We start from the raw sequence: 15,068 nt of genomic DNA on the forward strand, positions 1-15,068 counted from the left end.
GATGCCACAGGAATGTCCTGAGTTTGCCCCGGGGAGATCCTTCTCCTCCCAGGGACTGTGGGCAGCTGGAGGTGCTGCTCGTGCCTGGAGTGGTTCGTGGGCTGTGCCCACCCTGTCGGGAGCAGCCAGCAGAGCTCCCACTGCACGCCTGCCTCTTCCCATCTTGTCTTCACTCTCTGCTGGATTTCTATGGGCTTTTTTCCTTATTACGCATTTCAAACACCATCTGGACTTGAAATGATCAGCTCCGACGCGGGGGGTGAGTCACAACCTGCCTCTGCTCTGCACGGGGAGACAGAGCTGCCCCGGGCCCGCTCCCACACAGCCGGGGACCCACCGACCCCCGGGGGGACAGCGAGCCCTGGGAAGGAGAGCCCGGAGGGTCGGATCCAGGAACGCTCCCTCCCATCCATCATGGAGAGTTTCTGACCTCCATGAGGTGGGGTGGGCAGGCATGTGTCTGACTGTCTGGCACGATGGGGGTGCTCAGCAGGACAGATCCTTCGGCACCTCCACCCCCAGCTGCTCCTCAGCTGCCCAGCTGAGCCCAGCAGAGCCCACCTTAGCTCCATCCTGGCCACTGTCAGCACTGGCTGTTCCTCTCCCATGGCTGGTGATGCTGAGGAGCTGGAAGCACAGGCTCTCCCTGCTGCTGCTTTCCCTGCCTGCTGCAGCATAACCTGATTTTTTTTTTTCTTTCTTAATGTTGGGTAATTAAGGGGAAATTCAATTACCAGTCAGCAAATATGCAAATGAGGTGGGAGAGGCAGCCCAGGCTATGGGGACAGAGGGTGTGGGAGCTGAGTTGCACCATTTACTCCTGTCTGTCCATATACACCAGATTGTGCCTGGTGCCAACCGTGTGCCCAGAGCAGGAGATGGCACCGGCGCTGTACCCTGCCCCGTGCCAGCATCCCCACTTCCCTGGGGACAGACACGGAGCTGGTGCCCCAGCCCTGCTGTTCTCTCCACAGAAGGGTGCTGGAGGCGGCCAAGAGGGCGAACCAGACGGGGCACTTCATCTGGATGGGCTCGGACAGCTGGGGCTCCAAAATCGCCCCGGTGCTGCACCTGGAGGAGGTGGCCGAGGGCTCTGTCACCATCCTGCCCAAGCGGGTCTCCGTCAGAGGTAGGGGCTGTGCTCGGTGGGACCCTCAGCGACCCCCTGGGTTGGCTGCTCACCCTGAGGGCAGCCCCATAACTGCAGGGTTTGGCTGTGAAATCATCACGGAATTGCAGAATGGTTTGGGTTTGAAGGGACCTTAAAGACCATCTGATTAGCTCTTGGTGAAGCCATGTTGGCTGGCACCAATCCCCTCCCTATTTTTCATGTGCCCTGTTTTCCCTGCCCTTCCTTTTATCCCTGGCCTAGAGAAGTGTTTCTTGCTGCCCTCAATGTCCCAGAAAGTTTCTGTGTTTTGGGTCTTCCCTGAGTGGGTTTTCCACTTGCGGCTCTGCCCAAGGGGTGCCTCGGACACAATCCCACCACACTCTGGTGTGTCCCCATCACCCAGGAACCCCCACTTCCCCTCTGTCTGGGGTGTTCAGGGATGTTATGCATCCCTCTGCCATCCCAGGGATTTAGCCCCTCCATCCACTTTTCCCCGGGCAGGTTTCGACCGCTACTTCTCCAGCAGGACACTGGACAACAACCGCCGAAACATCTGGTTTGCTGAGTTTTGGGAGGATAATTTCCACTGCAAGCTGAGCCGGCACGCGCTGAGGAAAGGCAGCAGCATCAAGAAGTGCACCAGTAAGAGCTGTGGGGCTGCTGTGGGCGAGGGAGGGCTCATGAGAGGGGTTGTGGTCCTGGTTGTGAGCGTGGTTGTTCCTGAGTGAACATCAAAGCCAGGTGGGGATCCCGGCAGAGCCTAATTCCAGGTGCCCGACCCCCTCCTCAAAACCCCCCTCCCCGTGCATTTTCAGCTATTTCCAGCCAAAAGAGGCTTTAGGGACGAATGCAGTAAACAAGGCAGTGGGGATCTGTCTTGCTGACAGCGCTGCTGTCAGGTGATGGTTGGAGGCTCAAGGAGGTGACATGTTTACTGAGAGATGGGAGAGATTTACTGCCTGCCTGGCACTGGCTGAAGACAGATAACGAGGTGGCGGCTCTCGGGCTGCAACGTGTCAGGACTTGGGGACATTTGCACGTCCCTCCGTCCCCTTGGGAGGGATGGCTGTGGAAGCTGTGGTGTGCCATCGGATGGAGCTGGCTGTGCCTGGGAAGTTTATCATTAAGGGAGTTTTTTCCCTCTGCTTTCACCACTGAGGGTGAGTGGGATGGTGCTTCTACATCCTTGTCCTTCCCAGCATTCCCCAAATGTTCATCTGATGATCTGGGCAGTCTTGTGGCTAATGCATAGGCGTGAGTTGGGTAAGCAGCAAGGGCATGCAAGGAAACTGGCCCATGGTCATGGCCTTGGGTAGCCAAGAGCTCCTCATCCTTCCTGAGTGCATCACAAAACCCTCAGCACCAGGAGATGCACGAGCAGATCCTAAGAACACTGATCTTCTCACAGTGATGTAGCTTTTAAATGGGTGATATTTCAGGGCCAAGGTGTCAGTGGAGGCAGCTGAAGCCATGATGTGGCAAATGTCCTAGGAACTGTCTTTAAATTATCTGAACTTGTCAGCAAATAAACCATCTCCTGAGTGTTTACTTGGCAGATAGAGCAGGGAACTAACACATGGTGAAGCAAATCACCTGCCCGTGCAGATCCATGAGCTCCTGCCTTGCAGGGCTGATGCAAATGGCCCATTTGGGGCTGTTTTCTTCAGGTTTGGGTAGAGCCCAATTTGCCCAGAGAAGTGCCAGCTTTTCTTGTTTATTACACCCCAAAACCCAGACTGAAGCATCCCACCCTGAGCAGGACAGCTCGTGGCTCCCATTCCTGTACGGGAGGTCTGGGAGGAAGGTGAGGGGTGAGGACTGGGGGAATGGAATCCTGATGGCAACTGCCTACGTTACCCCCGAGAGCAGCCCCAGCACCCATCATTTATTTGCCATGAGCATCCCTTGTGGGGGAACCATCCCTGCTCCTGGATGGGCTCACCCAGCCCAAAACCACGGCCATGGGTGCTGGGTGCTGCCACCAGCTTCCATGAGATTTGGAGGTTCTCCATCCCCAGCTCCCTGGAGCAGCACTGTGAGTGACTTTGATTAACTCCTGCCAAAAGCCAGCACCGGTGGTGTGATGGGAACTGATGCTAATCCCTTCTCATCTGCCGCTGGAGAAGGGATCTGCATCCCTCCTCCGAGGGGGCCGCGGAGCCTCGTCACGCACTTGAAAATTAATTACCAGCCCTGTAGAGGGATGCACGACCCCGCTATTATAATCAGCAGGTCACATCCCTTTCGTGGCCCTAATCTATTCAAGTTTGGCAGAGATTTATTGTCTCCATGTTGGGAACAAGCCTCAGCTGTCTGCTCCACATCTCCCCTCTGTGCACCAGCCTAATTCCCGTCTGGAAAGAGCATCTGGGGCCTGGGGCAAGGTGCCACAGATGGACAGCCAGCCAGCCCCAGGGATGTTTCCTTATCTGCAATGCTCAGCCTTGGCACCAGATCCAGCTTTCCCACAGCCCCAGGCTGATGCTCGCTGCAGGGCACAGGGATGTGTGGGATGAAAATCCAGCCTCCACAGCCTGTGTTATTGCAGTGGGTTGGATTTTGGGACCTCTGTGGGATTCAGCTGGCTGCTGGGAAGCAAAGTAGCTGTAAGGGACCAGCCCTGGGTCCTTTGTGTCCCCTGGGCAGGACAGTGCTGGGGGTGATGGCAGGGCTGGGACATGCCTATGGGCTCAGCTCCCCTGGACAGTCTATTACATCCCTTCCTTTAATAGGTAATTATCTTGACAAGACAGAGTGGCTTGTCTGCACCTTTGGAGATGAATGTGGGGAAGGGCTCAAAGTTGAGGGAGAAGATTAATGGCTCCTGTCAATAATGTGGAAGGAGGGATCACCTGGCAGGGTTTGCATGAGTAATCTCCACGTTCCAAAAGTGTTTTTGTAACTTTGAAGGATGGGCTATGAATTCACCTCCCTGATATCATCTTTTCCTGTCGGTCAGCTCGTTATCAATTCGCTTTAGTGTCATGTCAGTGGCACGTGTCACCTCATCCTGGCACAGGGACCTCCGGCACAGCTCGCGGGCCGTCCCCTCTCAGCGGAGGTTTGCTCTGCACCCAGAGCCAGCTTCATCCCACCCTCCCACAGCAGGGATGGAGGGGATCAGCACCCAATGCTTGCTTGTGCCTTTCTGTCCCCACCTGCACAGGCTGAGTGCCTGGTCCCCTGTGGCCCCTGTGAACCCCACCTTACATCAGGGCACATCCGAGCATGGCACACCCAGAGTTAATTCTGGACACCCTTGCACGACTTTCTAGGATGTGCTGCCCCTCTGGAGGAGGGAGGCTGTGCCCTCAGCTCTCTGACAAACCCTCCTTCCCATTGGTTGTGGCTGGAGGTGGCGATGGGGGGGCAGAGGGTGAGGCTCTGTCGTGGCAGTGCCCATGGGAGATGCTCTCTGGGCTGTAATTAACAGCGTGTTACATTAAGCGGTGTCTTCTGCTAAGTGATTAACATGTTTCTGGTCCCATTAAGGGCAGTTATGGCAGGGATGAAGGCAGCTGTCACTGGTAATTGCCAGATCCTTGCAGGATCCTGTGAGCTGGGAAGGCTGTGGGGTCAGTGAGGGCAGAGGGTGGCAGGGGGTGACAAGGGGAGAAGGGGGACAGGAGGCATTGGAAGTGAGATGGAGGACACACAGACAGTAGTGGATGCTGCCTGGGCATTCCTTGACACCACTGATAGAGACTGAGCCTGTGGGAGCTCCTGGGAGATGACGGAGGTCAGTGCATGGGGGTGAGGGTGGGACATCAGTCACAGCCCAGTCTGCATCCCTCTTGGGGACCTGGGAGTATGAGGACAGCTCATGGCACTGGGATGTGACATCCCAAGGGCTCTGGGAAGCACAGCAGGGTGGCAGCACCCACATTTTCAGGTCTATGTTACAGGGAGGTTGGTTGGGAATTTCCCCAGTGAATGTTTTTTGGCTGCACATCACCTGGGTTTTCAGTTTTGAGAACGGGGTTGGAGTTTCCAGCTGCTCCAGTCCAGAGTGGGCTTGTCTGCCAGGGATTGGGTGCAGCAGACACATCCCCAGGGGTTGGCTGGGGCGCAGGGAGATGGAACCTGCTTCCCCCTGTACCCGCAGACCGGGAGCGGATCGGCCAGGACTCCTCCTACGAGCAGGAGGGGAAGGTCCAGTTTGTCATTGACGCCGTCTACGCCATGGGACACGCTCTGCACAACATGCACAAGAACCTGTGCCCCGGCAAGGTCGGGCTGTGCCCCAAGATGGACCCGGTGGACGGGGTGGAGCTGCTCAAGTACATCCGCAACGTCAACTTCTCAGGTCTGTCGTGCCCGGGGCGGTGGCAGGAGCGGCCCCAGGGGCTGGGTGTCCCTGCTGGTCCCCCACTAAGGGTCACACAGCAGCACCCACAATTTATTCAAGTTGCCATTGGGCACCCACTGCACTGCGAATGAGGGGGGCAGAGATGGGGCAGTTTCACAGCAGATCAGCAGATGAGGAGGTCTGAGCTTCCACATCTCCTGGGAGCCTTTGGAGTGTAACCCAGCACCAATCCTGCCCTCACCCGGGCATCCTGCCTGGGCTCTCCCCTTGCCTGCTCCCCCCACCACCTCCTTTCCTCCCGCCTGGCAGAAGTCCCACTGAATCCCGCTGCTCTGCCCTTGTCTGTGTCAGATCTCCTCTGGAAATGCTGTTTTTCCCCTGCTGTATCTCCTTAATAAACATTTTCTGTCCTGTCCCCTTATTACTTCTATTTATCTCCACCCTGTGATCTCCTCCACAGTGTCTCTTCTACTTACTTTTCCCTCTTGCTTGATTTTTCACTTTCTTCCTTTCATTAGTGTTTATCTGCAGACTTCACTTGATTTAACTTTAAAGCTGCTTTTCCCCCTTTTTTAAAATAAGCAGCGAGTGGGGGGGGGGAGCATCAAACCAGAGCCCCCTTGGACCCCATCCCCAGGACTCCCCATGCTGGGGGTGCTGTGGGTGCTGAGCCCCCCCTGTCCCACAGGCATTGCTGGGACCCCTGTGACATTCAACGAGAACGGAGACGCGCCGGGGCGTTATGACATCTACCAGTACCAGATCAGGAACTCCACCCCTGAGTACAAAGTCATTGGGCAGTGGACAGACCACCTGCACCTCAAGGTAAGGGCTCGCTGGTGCTGCACTGGGGCCGTGAACAGGCTGTGCTGAGGGGAAGGCCCTGCAGGTTTCTCTTCTCACCAAGCAGGGTCTGCGAGCCTGGGAGCCCACGGGTGCAAGGTCAGGCAGACAAACATGGGGGGGTCAGAGGGGAGGGTGTACTGCAAGTACACACTTGTGCTTCAGCTGCGGTGGTCACCAGCACGTGTGACCATCCCCACGGGCTCTGGGCATCGGGCAGGAGAGAGAAGCCACAACAGAGCAGAAAGGGTTTTCTCAGAGAAGGAGGGACTTTGGTTTGGGTTTCTGATGTTGAATTTTCCCAAAAGGCCAGTGGAGAGCTTCATCACCACTCTATCCCCATGCCAGGTTGGGCTGGGACCCTTTGTAGGATGCATGGATAGGGTGAGGGGCTGGATCTGGGTAGCTCTGCTGTGAGCAGGGCAGGGCATCCCCTGTGCCCTGGGGTGCCTGGCTGAGGCCCGGAGTGCCGTCAGCAAAGGCTGGTGCCGTGTTCCCCACAGGTTGAGAACATGCTGTGGCCAGGGGGTGGGACCCAGCTCCCCAGCTCCATCTGCAGCCTGCCCTGCAAGCCGGGCGAGAGGAAGAAGCTGGTGAAGGGCATTCCCTGCTGCTGGCACTGCGAGCGCTGCGACGGCTACCAGTACCAGCTGGACGAGTTCCACTGCAAGCGCTGCCACTTCAACGAGCGGCCCAACGAGAACCACACCAGCTGCACCCCCATCCCCATCATCAAGCTGGAGTGGAGCTCGCCCTGGGCCGTGGTGCCCGTCTTCATTGCCATCGTGGGCATCATCGCCACCCTCTTTGTGGTGATCACCTTCGTGCGCTACAATGACACGCCCATCGTCAAGGCGTCGGGGCGGGAGCTGAGCTACGTCCTGCTGACAGGAATCTTCCTCTGCTACGCCACCACCTTCCTCATGATCGCCGAGCCCGACCTGAGCACCTGCTCCTTGCGACGCATCTTCCTCGGGCTGGGCATGAGCATCAGCTACGCCGCGCTGCTCACCAAGACCAACCGCATCTACCGCATCTTCGAGCAGGGCAAGAAGTCGGTGAGTGCCCCCCGGTTTATCAGCCCCGCTTCCCAGCTGGTCATCACCTTCAGCCTCATCTCGCTGCAGCTCGTCGGCGTCTGCATCTGGTTCATCGTGGACCCGTCCCACTCTGTCATTGACTACGAGGACCAGCGGACTACAAACCCCCACTTTGCCCGGGGCATCCTCAAATGTGACATTTCGGACCTGTCCCTCATCTGTTTGCTCGGGTACAGCATGCTCCTCATGGTCACCTGCACTGTGTATGCTATTAAGACCCGTGGGGTCCCAGAGACCTTTAACGAAGCCAAACCCATCGGGTTCACCATGTACACTACTTGCATTGTGTGGTTAGCCTTCATCCCGATATTTTTTGGGACGTCACAGTCAGCGGAAAAGGTAAGGGAGGAGGGGAGAGGCCTGGCTGGTCTCTGGTGGGCTGTGAGGAGCAGGGCTGAGAGAAGCTGTCATGTCTTCAGGTCGCTTCCCTTGGCCCAGCCAGCATGGGAATTGGGGTGGGAAGAGCTCTGCTGCCCCCGCTGCCCCTCTCCGGATGGGAGCAGTGGCAGCACAGGATGCTGCTGTGTGGGAGGGGAGGATGAGTCCCGACAGCAGATCCAGGTCCCAGTGTCATGAGCACTTTTTCTGCATGGAAAGGAACCAAGTGCTGCCCAGCCGGCGCCTTTCCCCAGCACCGAGTTCCCACGGGACTGAGGCCAGCCCGGATGAGGCTCCGTGCTCAAGTGCGAGGGATTAAGAACAAAGAATAAAAATCTCATGAATGAGCCCCAAATCCTTTTGCTTGCCAGCCAAAACAGGAATCATCTCGTTTCTGTCAAATGCAAACAGCTCCCGCCTGCCAGCCCAGAGCTGCTCTGACAAACAAATCTTGGAGTTGCTGTTCCCTGGGAATCCCCGGGGTGACCCACCATCCGGACCCCTCTCTGGACCCCCCAGGTGTCCCCACGGCGCTGAGCTGCTGACGCCGTGGCTTTTGGGAACACCCACTGCGAAGGGCTGGGGGTGGTTTGCTGAGGGACCTTTTGCTGAACTGACTCTGCTCAGAGCATCCAGCCCCAGCGCTTGAGGAGGCCGAGCCTGCCCAGCCAACTCTAACCTTGGCTCAACCAAAAAGTCTCACCAAGCCAGTGCTGGCTGGAAGTGTGGAGGAGAATTAAAGGAAATAAATGGAGCCTTTTGCAGCATTTCCATTTTGATGAGATGGCAGGGGAGATACTAACAAGAAAGCAGGTTTTTTAAGAAATTATTGCAAAACAAAAGCTCCCTGAAAGCCTCCTTAATGTGCTCGGCATACTGTGGGTAATAAAGATGGAAATGATAATGATTGTAGATTATGCGCAAGGTTGCTCACCTCTTCACTGCAGCTTGTCACGGGATAATTTAGGGCTGCCGAACGCTGGCTGTCAGGCAGCAGCTCCACAATAGGCTGTGCCTCACATGGGGGGTTGTAATGCACAGGGCTGCTCTGTTATTAGGCTGCTAACAAGCTGATTAGAGGCGGAAAAAGTGATGTTCCCAACTCCCCTTGGACCGGAGCTCTGTCTCGCAGCCTTCAGTCTGCCGAGTGATCCCTGGAGGGGTTTTGCCGTTCCAGCTGGTGCTGTGCTGTGGGAGTGGGCTCTGAGTGTCCCGGCTGCCGGGACCAAGGGCCTGGTGGGCTCCATGGAGTACCTGCACACCCGGGAACAGAAAAACCAGGAGCATCGGCGGGGCTGTTGTTCTCCCCTGAGAGCACAGCTGGAGTCCTGAGGATGCCACAGGGCAGATCCTCACCCCAGACCGTTGGCACCTCTGCCCAGACCCCAGCTGAGGCTGCAGCTGAGGCCTCGTGGTCTGGAGGAGTCGGATAATAATAATCTCCACTTTTATTTTAATTCGCTTTACCTCGTGCCCACAACTTTGCATGGAGGTGGCATATTACTGTAACAAGTCCCCCAAGCCTTTTCTGAAAAGAACCTCTTATCCCCGCCGATCCCGGCGGATTACAGAAATAGCAATAACAGAGGATCTAAAGAAAGAGACAATTTCCTGCGCTGATAAGGCGGCAGTGGAACAGTGGAGTCATTGTCTGCTTCCCTGTTTATCACATTTGCTTTCAGCTGAGGGAAAAGAGGGAGAGGGAAGGAATGAGAGGGACTGTCCAGTGGTGTTAGTGTGCTGGAGGAGGGCTGAGCAGATCTGCCTTTTCCCCAGCAGCCACTACGGTGCAAAATCCCTTGTAGTGGGCCCAGGCATGGATTTAGGGTGGGGGGAGTTTCCAATTAATGCAGAGATTTGCTGTGGGGCAAGCACAAGCTGTGCAGGGCTGTGCCTTGAGCCCGGGCTGCTCCCTCAGGCAGGACAGGATCATCCAGCTCTGAGCAGGGGCTGAGCACAGCACCGGGCTCAGGGGCTTGTGCGGGGTCACTTCAGGTTGCTGCAGTCCCTTGGTGCAACGTCATTGTCCTGAGTCAGAGATGGCTCTGCTCTTTGATCCTGCCCATGAGGCACGAGTTGCTGCTGGGCCAGGAGCTGGAACTTCCCCAGTACAGCACACACCTCTGAGGGCTCTGGAGGAAGCTCAAGTCTTGTTAACGGAGGGGCGAAGTGGGGTTCTGGGCTGGAAACCAATTAAGAGAGTAGGAACTGCACTAGTGAGAAATGGTCATTTTTTGCAGTGGCAAAAGGTTAACTGAGCAGAGCTCCATGGCTGTGTTGAGCTCCAGGCTAAAAATACTCCTCTCTGAGCTGTCGTGGGTTTGGTGCGGCGAGACACGGCTGCGGGGGCCGGTGTGGGCTGCGGAACACGGGGCTGTTCTGGCACAGGCACCACCGGGGTGGAGGTCACCACGGTGGCCCTGTGAGACCCCAGAAGTGTTGCAGGAGGTAAAGAGGTGAGGGGAGCATGGGGAGCTGGAGCTGGTGCCAGTGGGAGTCTCGGCAGAGGGGAGTCCCTGGTGTGTGGGGAGCCCTGGCCCCGGCACGTGGGGGGAGCCTGCACAGAGACATCTGAGCTCAGCTCAGCTGCTCTCCCTCCCTGCTGAAACGCCCCCGAGGCACGGGGGGGGAGTTGCTGCAGAGGCACAAAAACTGGAAATTGCTGGAGTGAGGCTCCTTGGAAAGGTGTTGCTGAGGAACAGGAGGGGGTCTGGGAGATGAGGGGTGCTGAGCCATGTTCCACCAGGGTCACACTGTGCTGGGCAGAGTTGTGCTGGTTCCCAGGCAGGGGTTGGGGTGCCTGGAGTTGGGGTCCCCGTGCTGCCCTTGTTCCTGGCCAGTCCAGGACACTTGCAGCAGAGTCTGGAGAGTTGGAGCGAAAAAAAGAGGAAGAAAGAAAAAAGCGCACATATTCTGGCACAGAGATATGTTTTGACTTTGCTTGATGAAATGACATTTTTATTTCCAAAAACTGCCTAGAGAGAGAAGGTGGAACAAACAAACCGGTGCATGTGACAGCAGGAGGTTTTATTCTGGGGACAAACCAAAGTTTTCTGTTGACTCAGAACAAGCTTTGTGGCATTTTCCCTTCAGGGCTGAGTTGGAACAATCTGGGCCATGTGTTGATTTGCTTTGCACAGTCACAGCTGGGACCTGTGGGTCCTGGGAGGGCTGACAGCCCTGCCTGGGAATGGGTGTCTCCCACCAGCTCTCACTCTTGGCATGGAACAGCCCCAGGGAGCCGTGCAGAGCCCCTGCCTCAGCACCTGCCCTCCACCACCTTTCTGCTCTATTGACTCCAGAAACTGAGCCCCCAGGGCAAGTGTGTGGCCCTGGAGAGGTGGGGACCCCATGCCCTGGCTGCTGCTGCAGTCCCTGGGCTTCCCTGGCTCCTCCAGGTTGTGCCTCCTCACATGGCATTAAATCCCACGTGGGAAACACCTGCAGGACAATCCCTGGACGCTGCTGTGTCAGAGTCAGGGGTGAAGGTCAGGAACTGCTTTAAAGTTCCTAAACCCTTGTCAGCACCCTGCAAACCAGGGGTGTGCAAAGGCACCCGGAGACCCAGAGCCCCCTCCTTGCTCAGCCCCACTGGCCCAGCACATGAGCTGTGTGGAGGAGAGGATGCTGCAGAGGATGGAGCCCCGTGCCGGATGCTGACGGAGCAGGGATGTCTGCAGGGATGCCCGTGGAGCAGGGACTTGCACTCCTGGCCACCCCGGGATATGGGATGGGCAGAGGGAGGGGGTCTCTTCCTCCTCCAGGTTGCCACCTGCTTCAGATGCCCCCGGCTTGTGAGGAGCCTGCCAAACGCTCTCCATAGAAAAATGGATTATTCTACAGTCAGATTAATGGGCTTTCATTTTGCAAAACATCTGTCACTGTTAGTCCTGGACAGTGAGCGTGAAATTAGTTTTGACTGCAAAAAGGCAGTGTCGGTGTGTAATATGTGACTTACATGACAAGGGCCCAGGAGCCAGCTGGGGAATGGGAATTACCTGTTGAAGGGAGATGGGATGTGAGGGTGCCCTGGGAGTGGCTGTCCTTGCTGTGCCCACCATCAGCATCGGAGCTCTTGCCCTGCAGCTGGTGGAGCATCAAGCCTAATGTTAAAGATCCAGGAGTGCCAACATTTCCAGCACTGCCTCCCTACTCAGTTTATTTAACTCCCAACTTTTCCATGGTCCCCTGTTTCCTCCTTTCCCAGCTGACCCTTCTGGATCCCACAGAGCTGGGGGGGGGTCTCAGCTCGTGCCCTTGTGTCTTGCAGATGTACATCCAGACCACGACGCTCACCATCTCGGTGAGTCTGAGTGCCTCGGTGTCCCTGGGCATGCTCTACATGCCCAAGGTGTACATCATCCTCTTCCACCCGGAGCAGAACGTCCCCAAGCGCAAGCGGAGCCTCAAGGCGGTGGTGACAGCGGCCACCATGTCCAACAAGTTCTCTCAGAAGGGAGGTTTCCGCCCCAACGGAGAGGCCAAATCGGAGCTCTGCGAAAACCTGGAAACACAAGGTAAGGCGGCTCCCGGGGGACTCACAGCAGGATCCTCTGAGGATGGCAGGAGCTGGGAGAGGGAGAGCAGAGTCTGCTGCAGCTCTGGCTGCGACGTGTCTCTCACGGGGCTGTGGGAGCTCGGCGTGAGCTGGGCTGGCAGTGAGCTCCCGGCTGTGCCACGCAGGGAGCAGGCACAGCAGCAGCACTGGGGGCAGGAGGCATGGGGGGGGATGTCGGTGCAGCACCGAGGGGACATTTTTCACTCTGTCACTGGCGGGTCACGTATCCTTAAATAAACAACAGAATAAATAATTCACAGGGCTTTGATACGGGCAGATCGGCTACGAAAACATCGCAGCTAACAAATAGCTCTGTCAGCTCCAATTTCTTCTGCTCTATCTAATTGTTATCTGGGAACACCAGTTGGAAACCTGCAGCAAGGTTCGATTGTCAGTGAGGCACCACGAGCTGCCAGGTGTCCCCTCTGTGCAGTGCCATGGGAGGGCTCCACAAGGGACACGTTTGTGCTGCTCAGGGTGTCCTGGGCTTTGCCATCTGTGCCAGCACGGTCCGTGTCCTTGGCTGGAGGGTGTCCGTGTGCCCACTGAGCCCTGTGGTGCCTCGGGACCTCATGGGGGCATCTCCACAGAGCATCGTGCCCACTGAGGGCAGGACCCCAAATTGTGCCTTGCGGGGCTGCGACAAGATGAGCTTTGGGAACACGGAGCACCCGTGGTCTGTCTGTAGGAGGTTGCTGAGGGAAGTGAAGGGCAGCCCGAGAGCACATTCCCATGGCTCGTGTCACATCCCGGGTCACTCTTTGGGATGAACTGTCTTTAGAGAGCACCCAGAGGCTGCCCTGGGCTCAGCCTCTCTGCCACGGCTCCGTGCCCTCCCAGGGAAGGATCCCATGTGCTGGTGCTGGCTGGATCCACAAGGAAACCCTGTTCACGAGCAAACCCTGTTCACGAGCAAACCCTGCCAGCATCTCCTGGTGCGACTGATGGGTCGGGGGGTGGGATGGGAGCCACAAGGGGAGGGTGGACTCTGTGAACGATCCATGTGAGCTCTCTCTCTCCTTCCAGCACTGGCCACCAAACAGACCTATGTCAGCTACAGCAACCATGCAATTTAGCTCCAGGGACTGCGGGAGCCGGGAGGGAGCGGAGCCGCTCCTGGCAGGACCCTGGAGGGGAGGTGGCAGCCTGGGGAAACGCTCCTGCCGGGCCACTGGGGCAGAGCTCCCAGGAAAACGGCCATCAACAGCAGCAAAAAATCCATAAAGAACCAATAAAACCATTCCACGCCCACGGTGTCGGTGCATGGCTCCCGGGGGGAGCGGGACAGCGGAGCGGGGGGACGGAGAGCAGGGAAGAGGTGACGAACTTCGACAAGTCTTTGGGTTTTTTTCCTGTATTTTGGCAAAAAGAAAAAAAAAAAAAGAGACCCAACATTTTCCCTTTTCTGGAATTTGTGAGATTGTTTGTGGTTGTGCAGAACCTTCTGTTTTCTCTTTCTTTTTTTTTTTTAATCCTCCATTTTATTTTGTTCCTGTCTTCCTCCATCCCTCTTCACTCTCTCCCCCATATCCTACCAAATTCTATATGTTGCAAAAAGGAAAAATAAATAAAAATACATAAAATTTACATAAAAAACAGACAACAAAATAAAATAAAATAAAACCTAGACTGTGTTCAAAGTGCTGATTTCTATAGGTGGTTCCTTAATGTACGTGATGACCATATGGATTGAAATACGTCTGCTTTATGTACTGACCAGTCAAAAAACAAAAACACACAAAAAAAACAAAGTTCAGTGCCTGGATGTTTATGAATTATTCGATGACTGTGTAGAGCATGATCATTTTTATACAAGGAGATTTCTAATAAAAGACCCTGGTTTTGCACTCGGTGTTTGCTGTCTCTTGGTGACTTGGTTTGGGCTGACAGGGAAGGTTTTGGGTGGCCAAGTGCTCTGGGAGAGCAGGGGGCTTGGTGTCCTTCCTCTCCAGGCATTCCTGCTGCCAAGGGGTCCTTCTGGGAGGGGATGGGGCAGGGAGAGGGGAGCTCAGCATGTCCCTGGCACGGGGCACTGGGGCACACACTGCAGCCTGTGCCTCACCAGTGCTCAGAGCTGGAGCAGATCCAGGGTGAAAAGGGCTGATTCCTCCTGGTTTCCTCTTCCCCCAAGTGTGGGCTGAGGGGGGGAGATTTTCCAGAGATGAAGGGATTTTCCTGAGATTCTCCATTCAGGCTGCTCAGGGAATGGTGGAGTCCCCATCCCTGGGGGGAATTGTTTAAGAGTTGTGCAGATGTGGCACTTGGGGACATGGTGGCCTTGGCAGTGCTGGGTTAATGGTTGGGCTGGATGATCTTAGAGGGCTCTTCCAACCTGAAGGATCCTGTGATGCAGAGGCAGGGCCAGCTCCACTCTCCTCATCAGGAGCAACCTGGGCTAATTAGGGTGTTGCCCACTAATAAAAGCAGCTCTGCCCACCCCAGGGGAGGATTTTCCTTCCTGCCTGCAGCTCCTCCTTGGGACAGCACAGCTCTGTGTGAGGTAGGTGGCAGTTCTGAGAGTCTTGGCTGTACCTGTTTTGGGGTGGTTTGGAGTGTTGGCTGCTGCTGTTTCTGGCTCTGGATTCCCTGTTGGAAAGGGGGTGGCTGTACTTGTTTGCTGCTGGGTGGGGAGAGGAGGATCCAAGCTTGTCTGTGTTGGGGGAGGTGGGGAAAGGAGGCAGAAGGGGTGCTGCCCACCCTGGTGGGGTCGGTGCCTCCAGCTTTTGGCCGAGCTGTGGTTTCAGGTGCCCAGTAAAAGCACTGGAGCTG

The 15,068-nt window shown here is 56.3% G+C and overlaps 1 protein-coding gene across 3 annotated transcripts in view; it reads left to right on the forward strand.

The window, feature by feature from the left end:
- Positions 1-14,151, forward strand: part of GRM4 (glutamate metabotropic receptor 4) — a 35,991-nt gene extending 21,840 nt beyond the window's left edge. For all 3 annotated transcript variants that reach the window (XM_032710871.1, XM_032710873.1, XM_032710872.1), the window contains exons 5-11: positions 975-1,129; positions 1,613-1,753; positions 5,217-5,417; positions 6,109-6,245; positions 6,767-7,702; positions 12,012-12,258; positions 13,326-14,151. In XM_032710871.1, coding sequence (XP_032566762.1) covers positions 975-1,129; positions 1,613-1,753; positions 5,217-5,417; positions 6,109-6,245; positions 6,767-7,702; positions 12,012-12,258; positions 13,326-13,375 — 1,867 coding nt within the window. In that variant the 3' untranslated portion in view covers positions 13,376-14,151. The remainder of the gene's footprint in view (positions 1-974; positions 1,130-1,612; positions 1,754-5,216; positions 5,418-6,108; positions 6,246-6,766; positions 7,703-12,011; positions 12,259-13,325) is intronic.
- The last annotated feature ends 917 nt before the right edge of the window (positions 14,152-15,068 follow it).

Source organism: Chiroxiphia lanceolata, chromosome 25 (genome assembly GCF_009829145.1).
Source record: "Chiroxiphia lanceolata isolate bChiLan1 chromosome 25, bChiLan1.pri, whole genome shotgun sequence".
Classification (NCBI taxonomy): domain Eukaryota; kingdom Metazoa; phylum Chordata; class Aves; order Passeriformes; family Pipridae; genus Chiroxiphia; species Chiroxiphia lanceolata.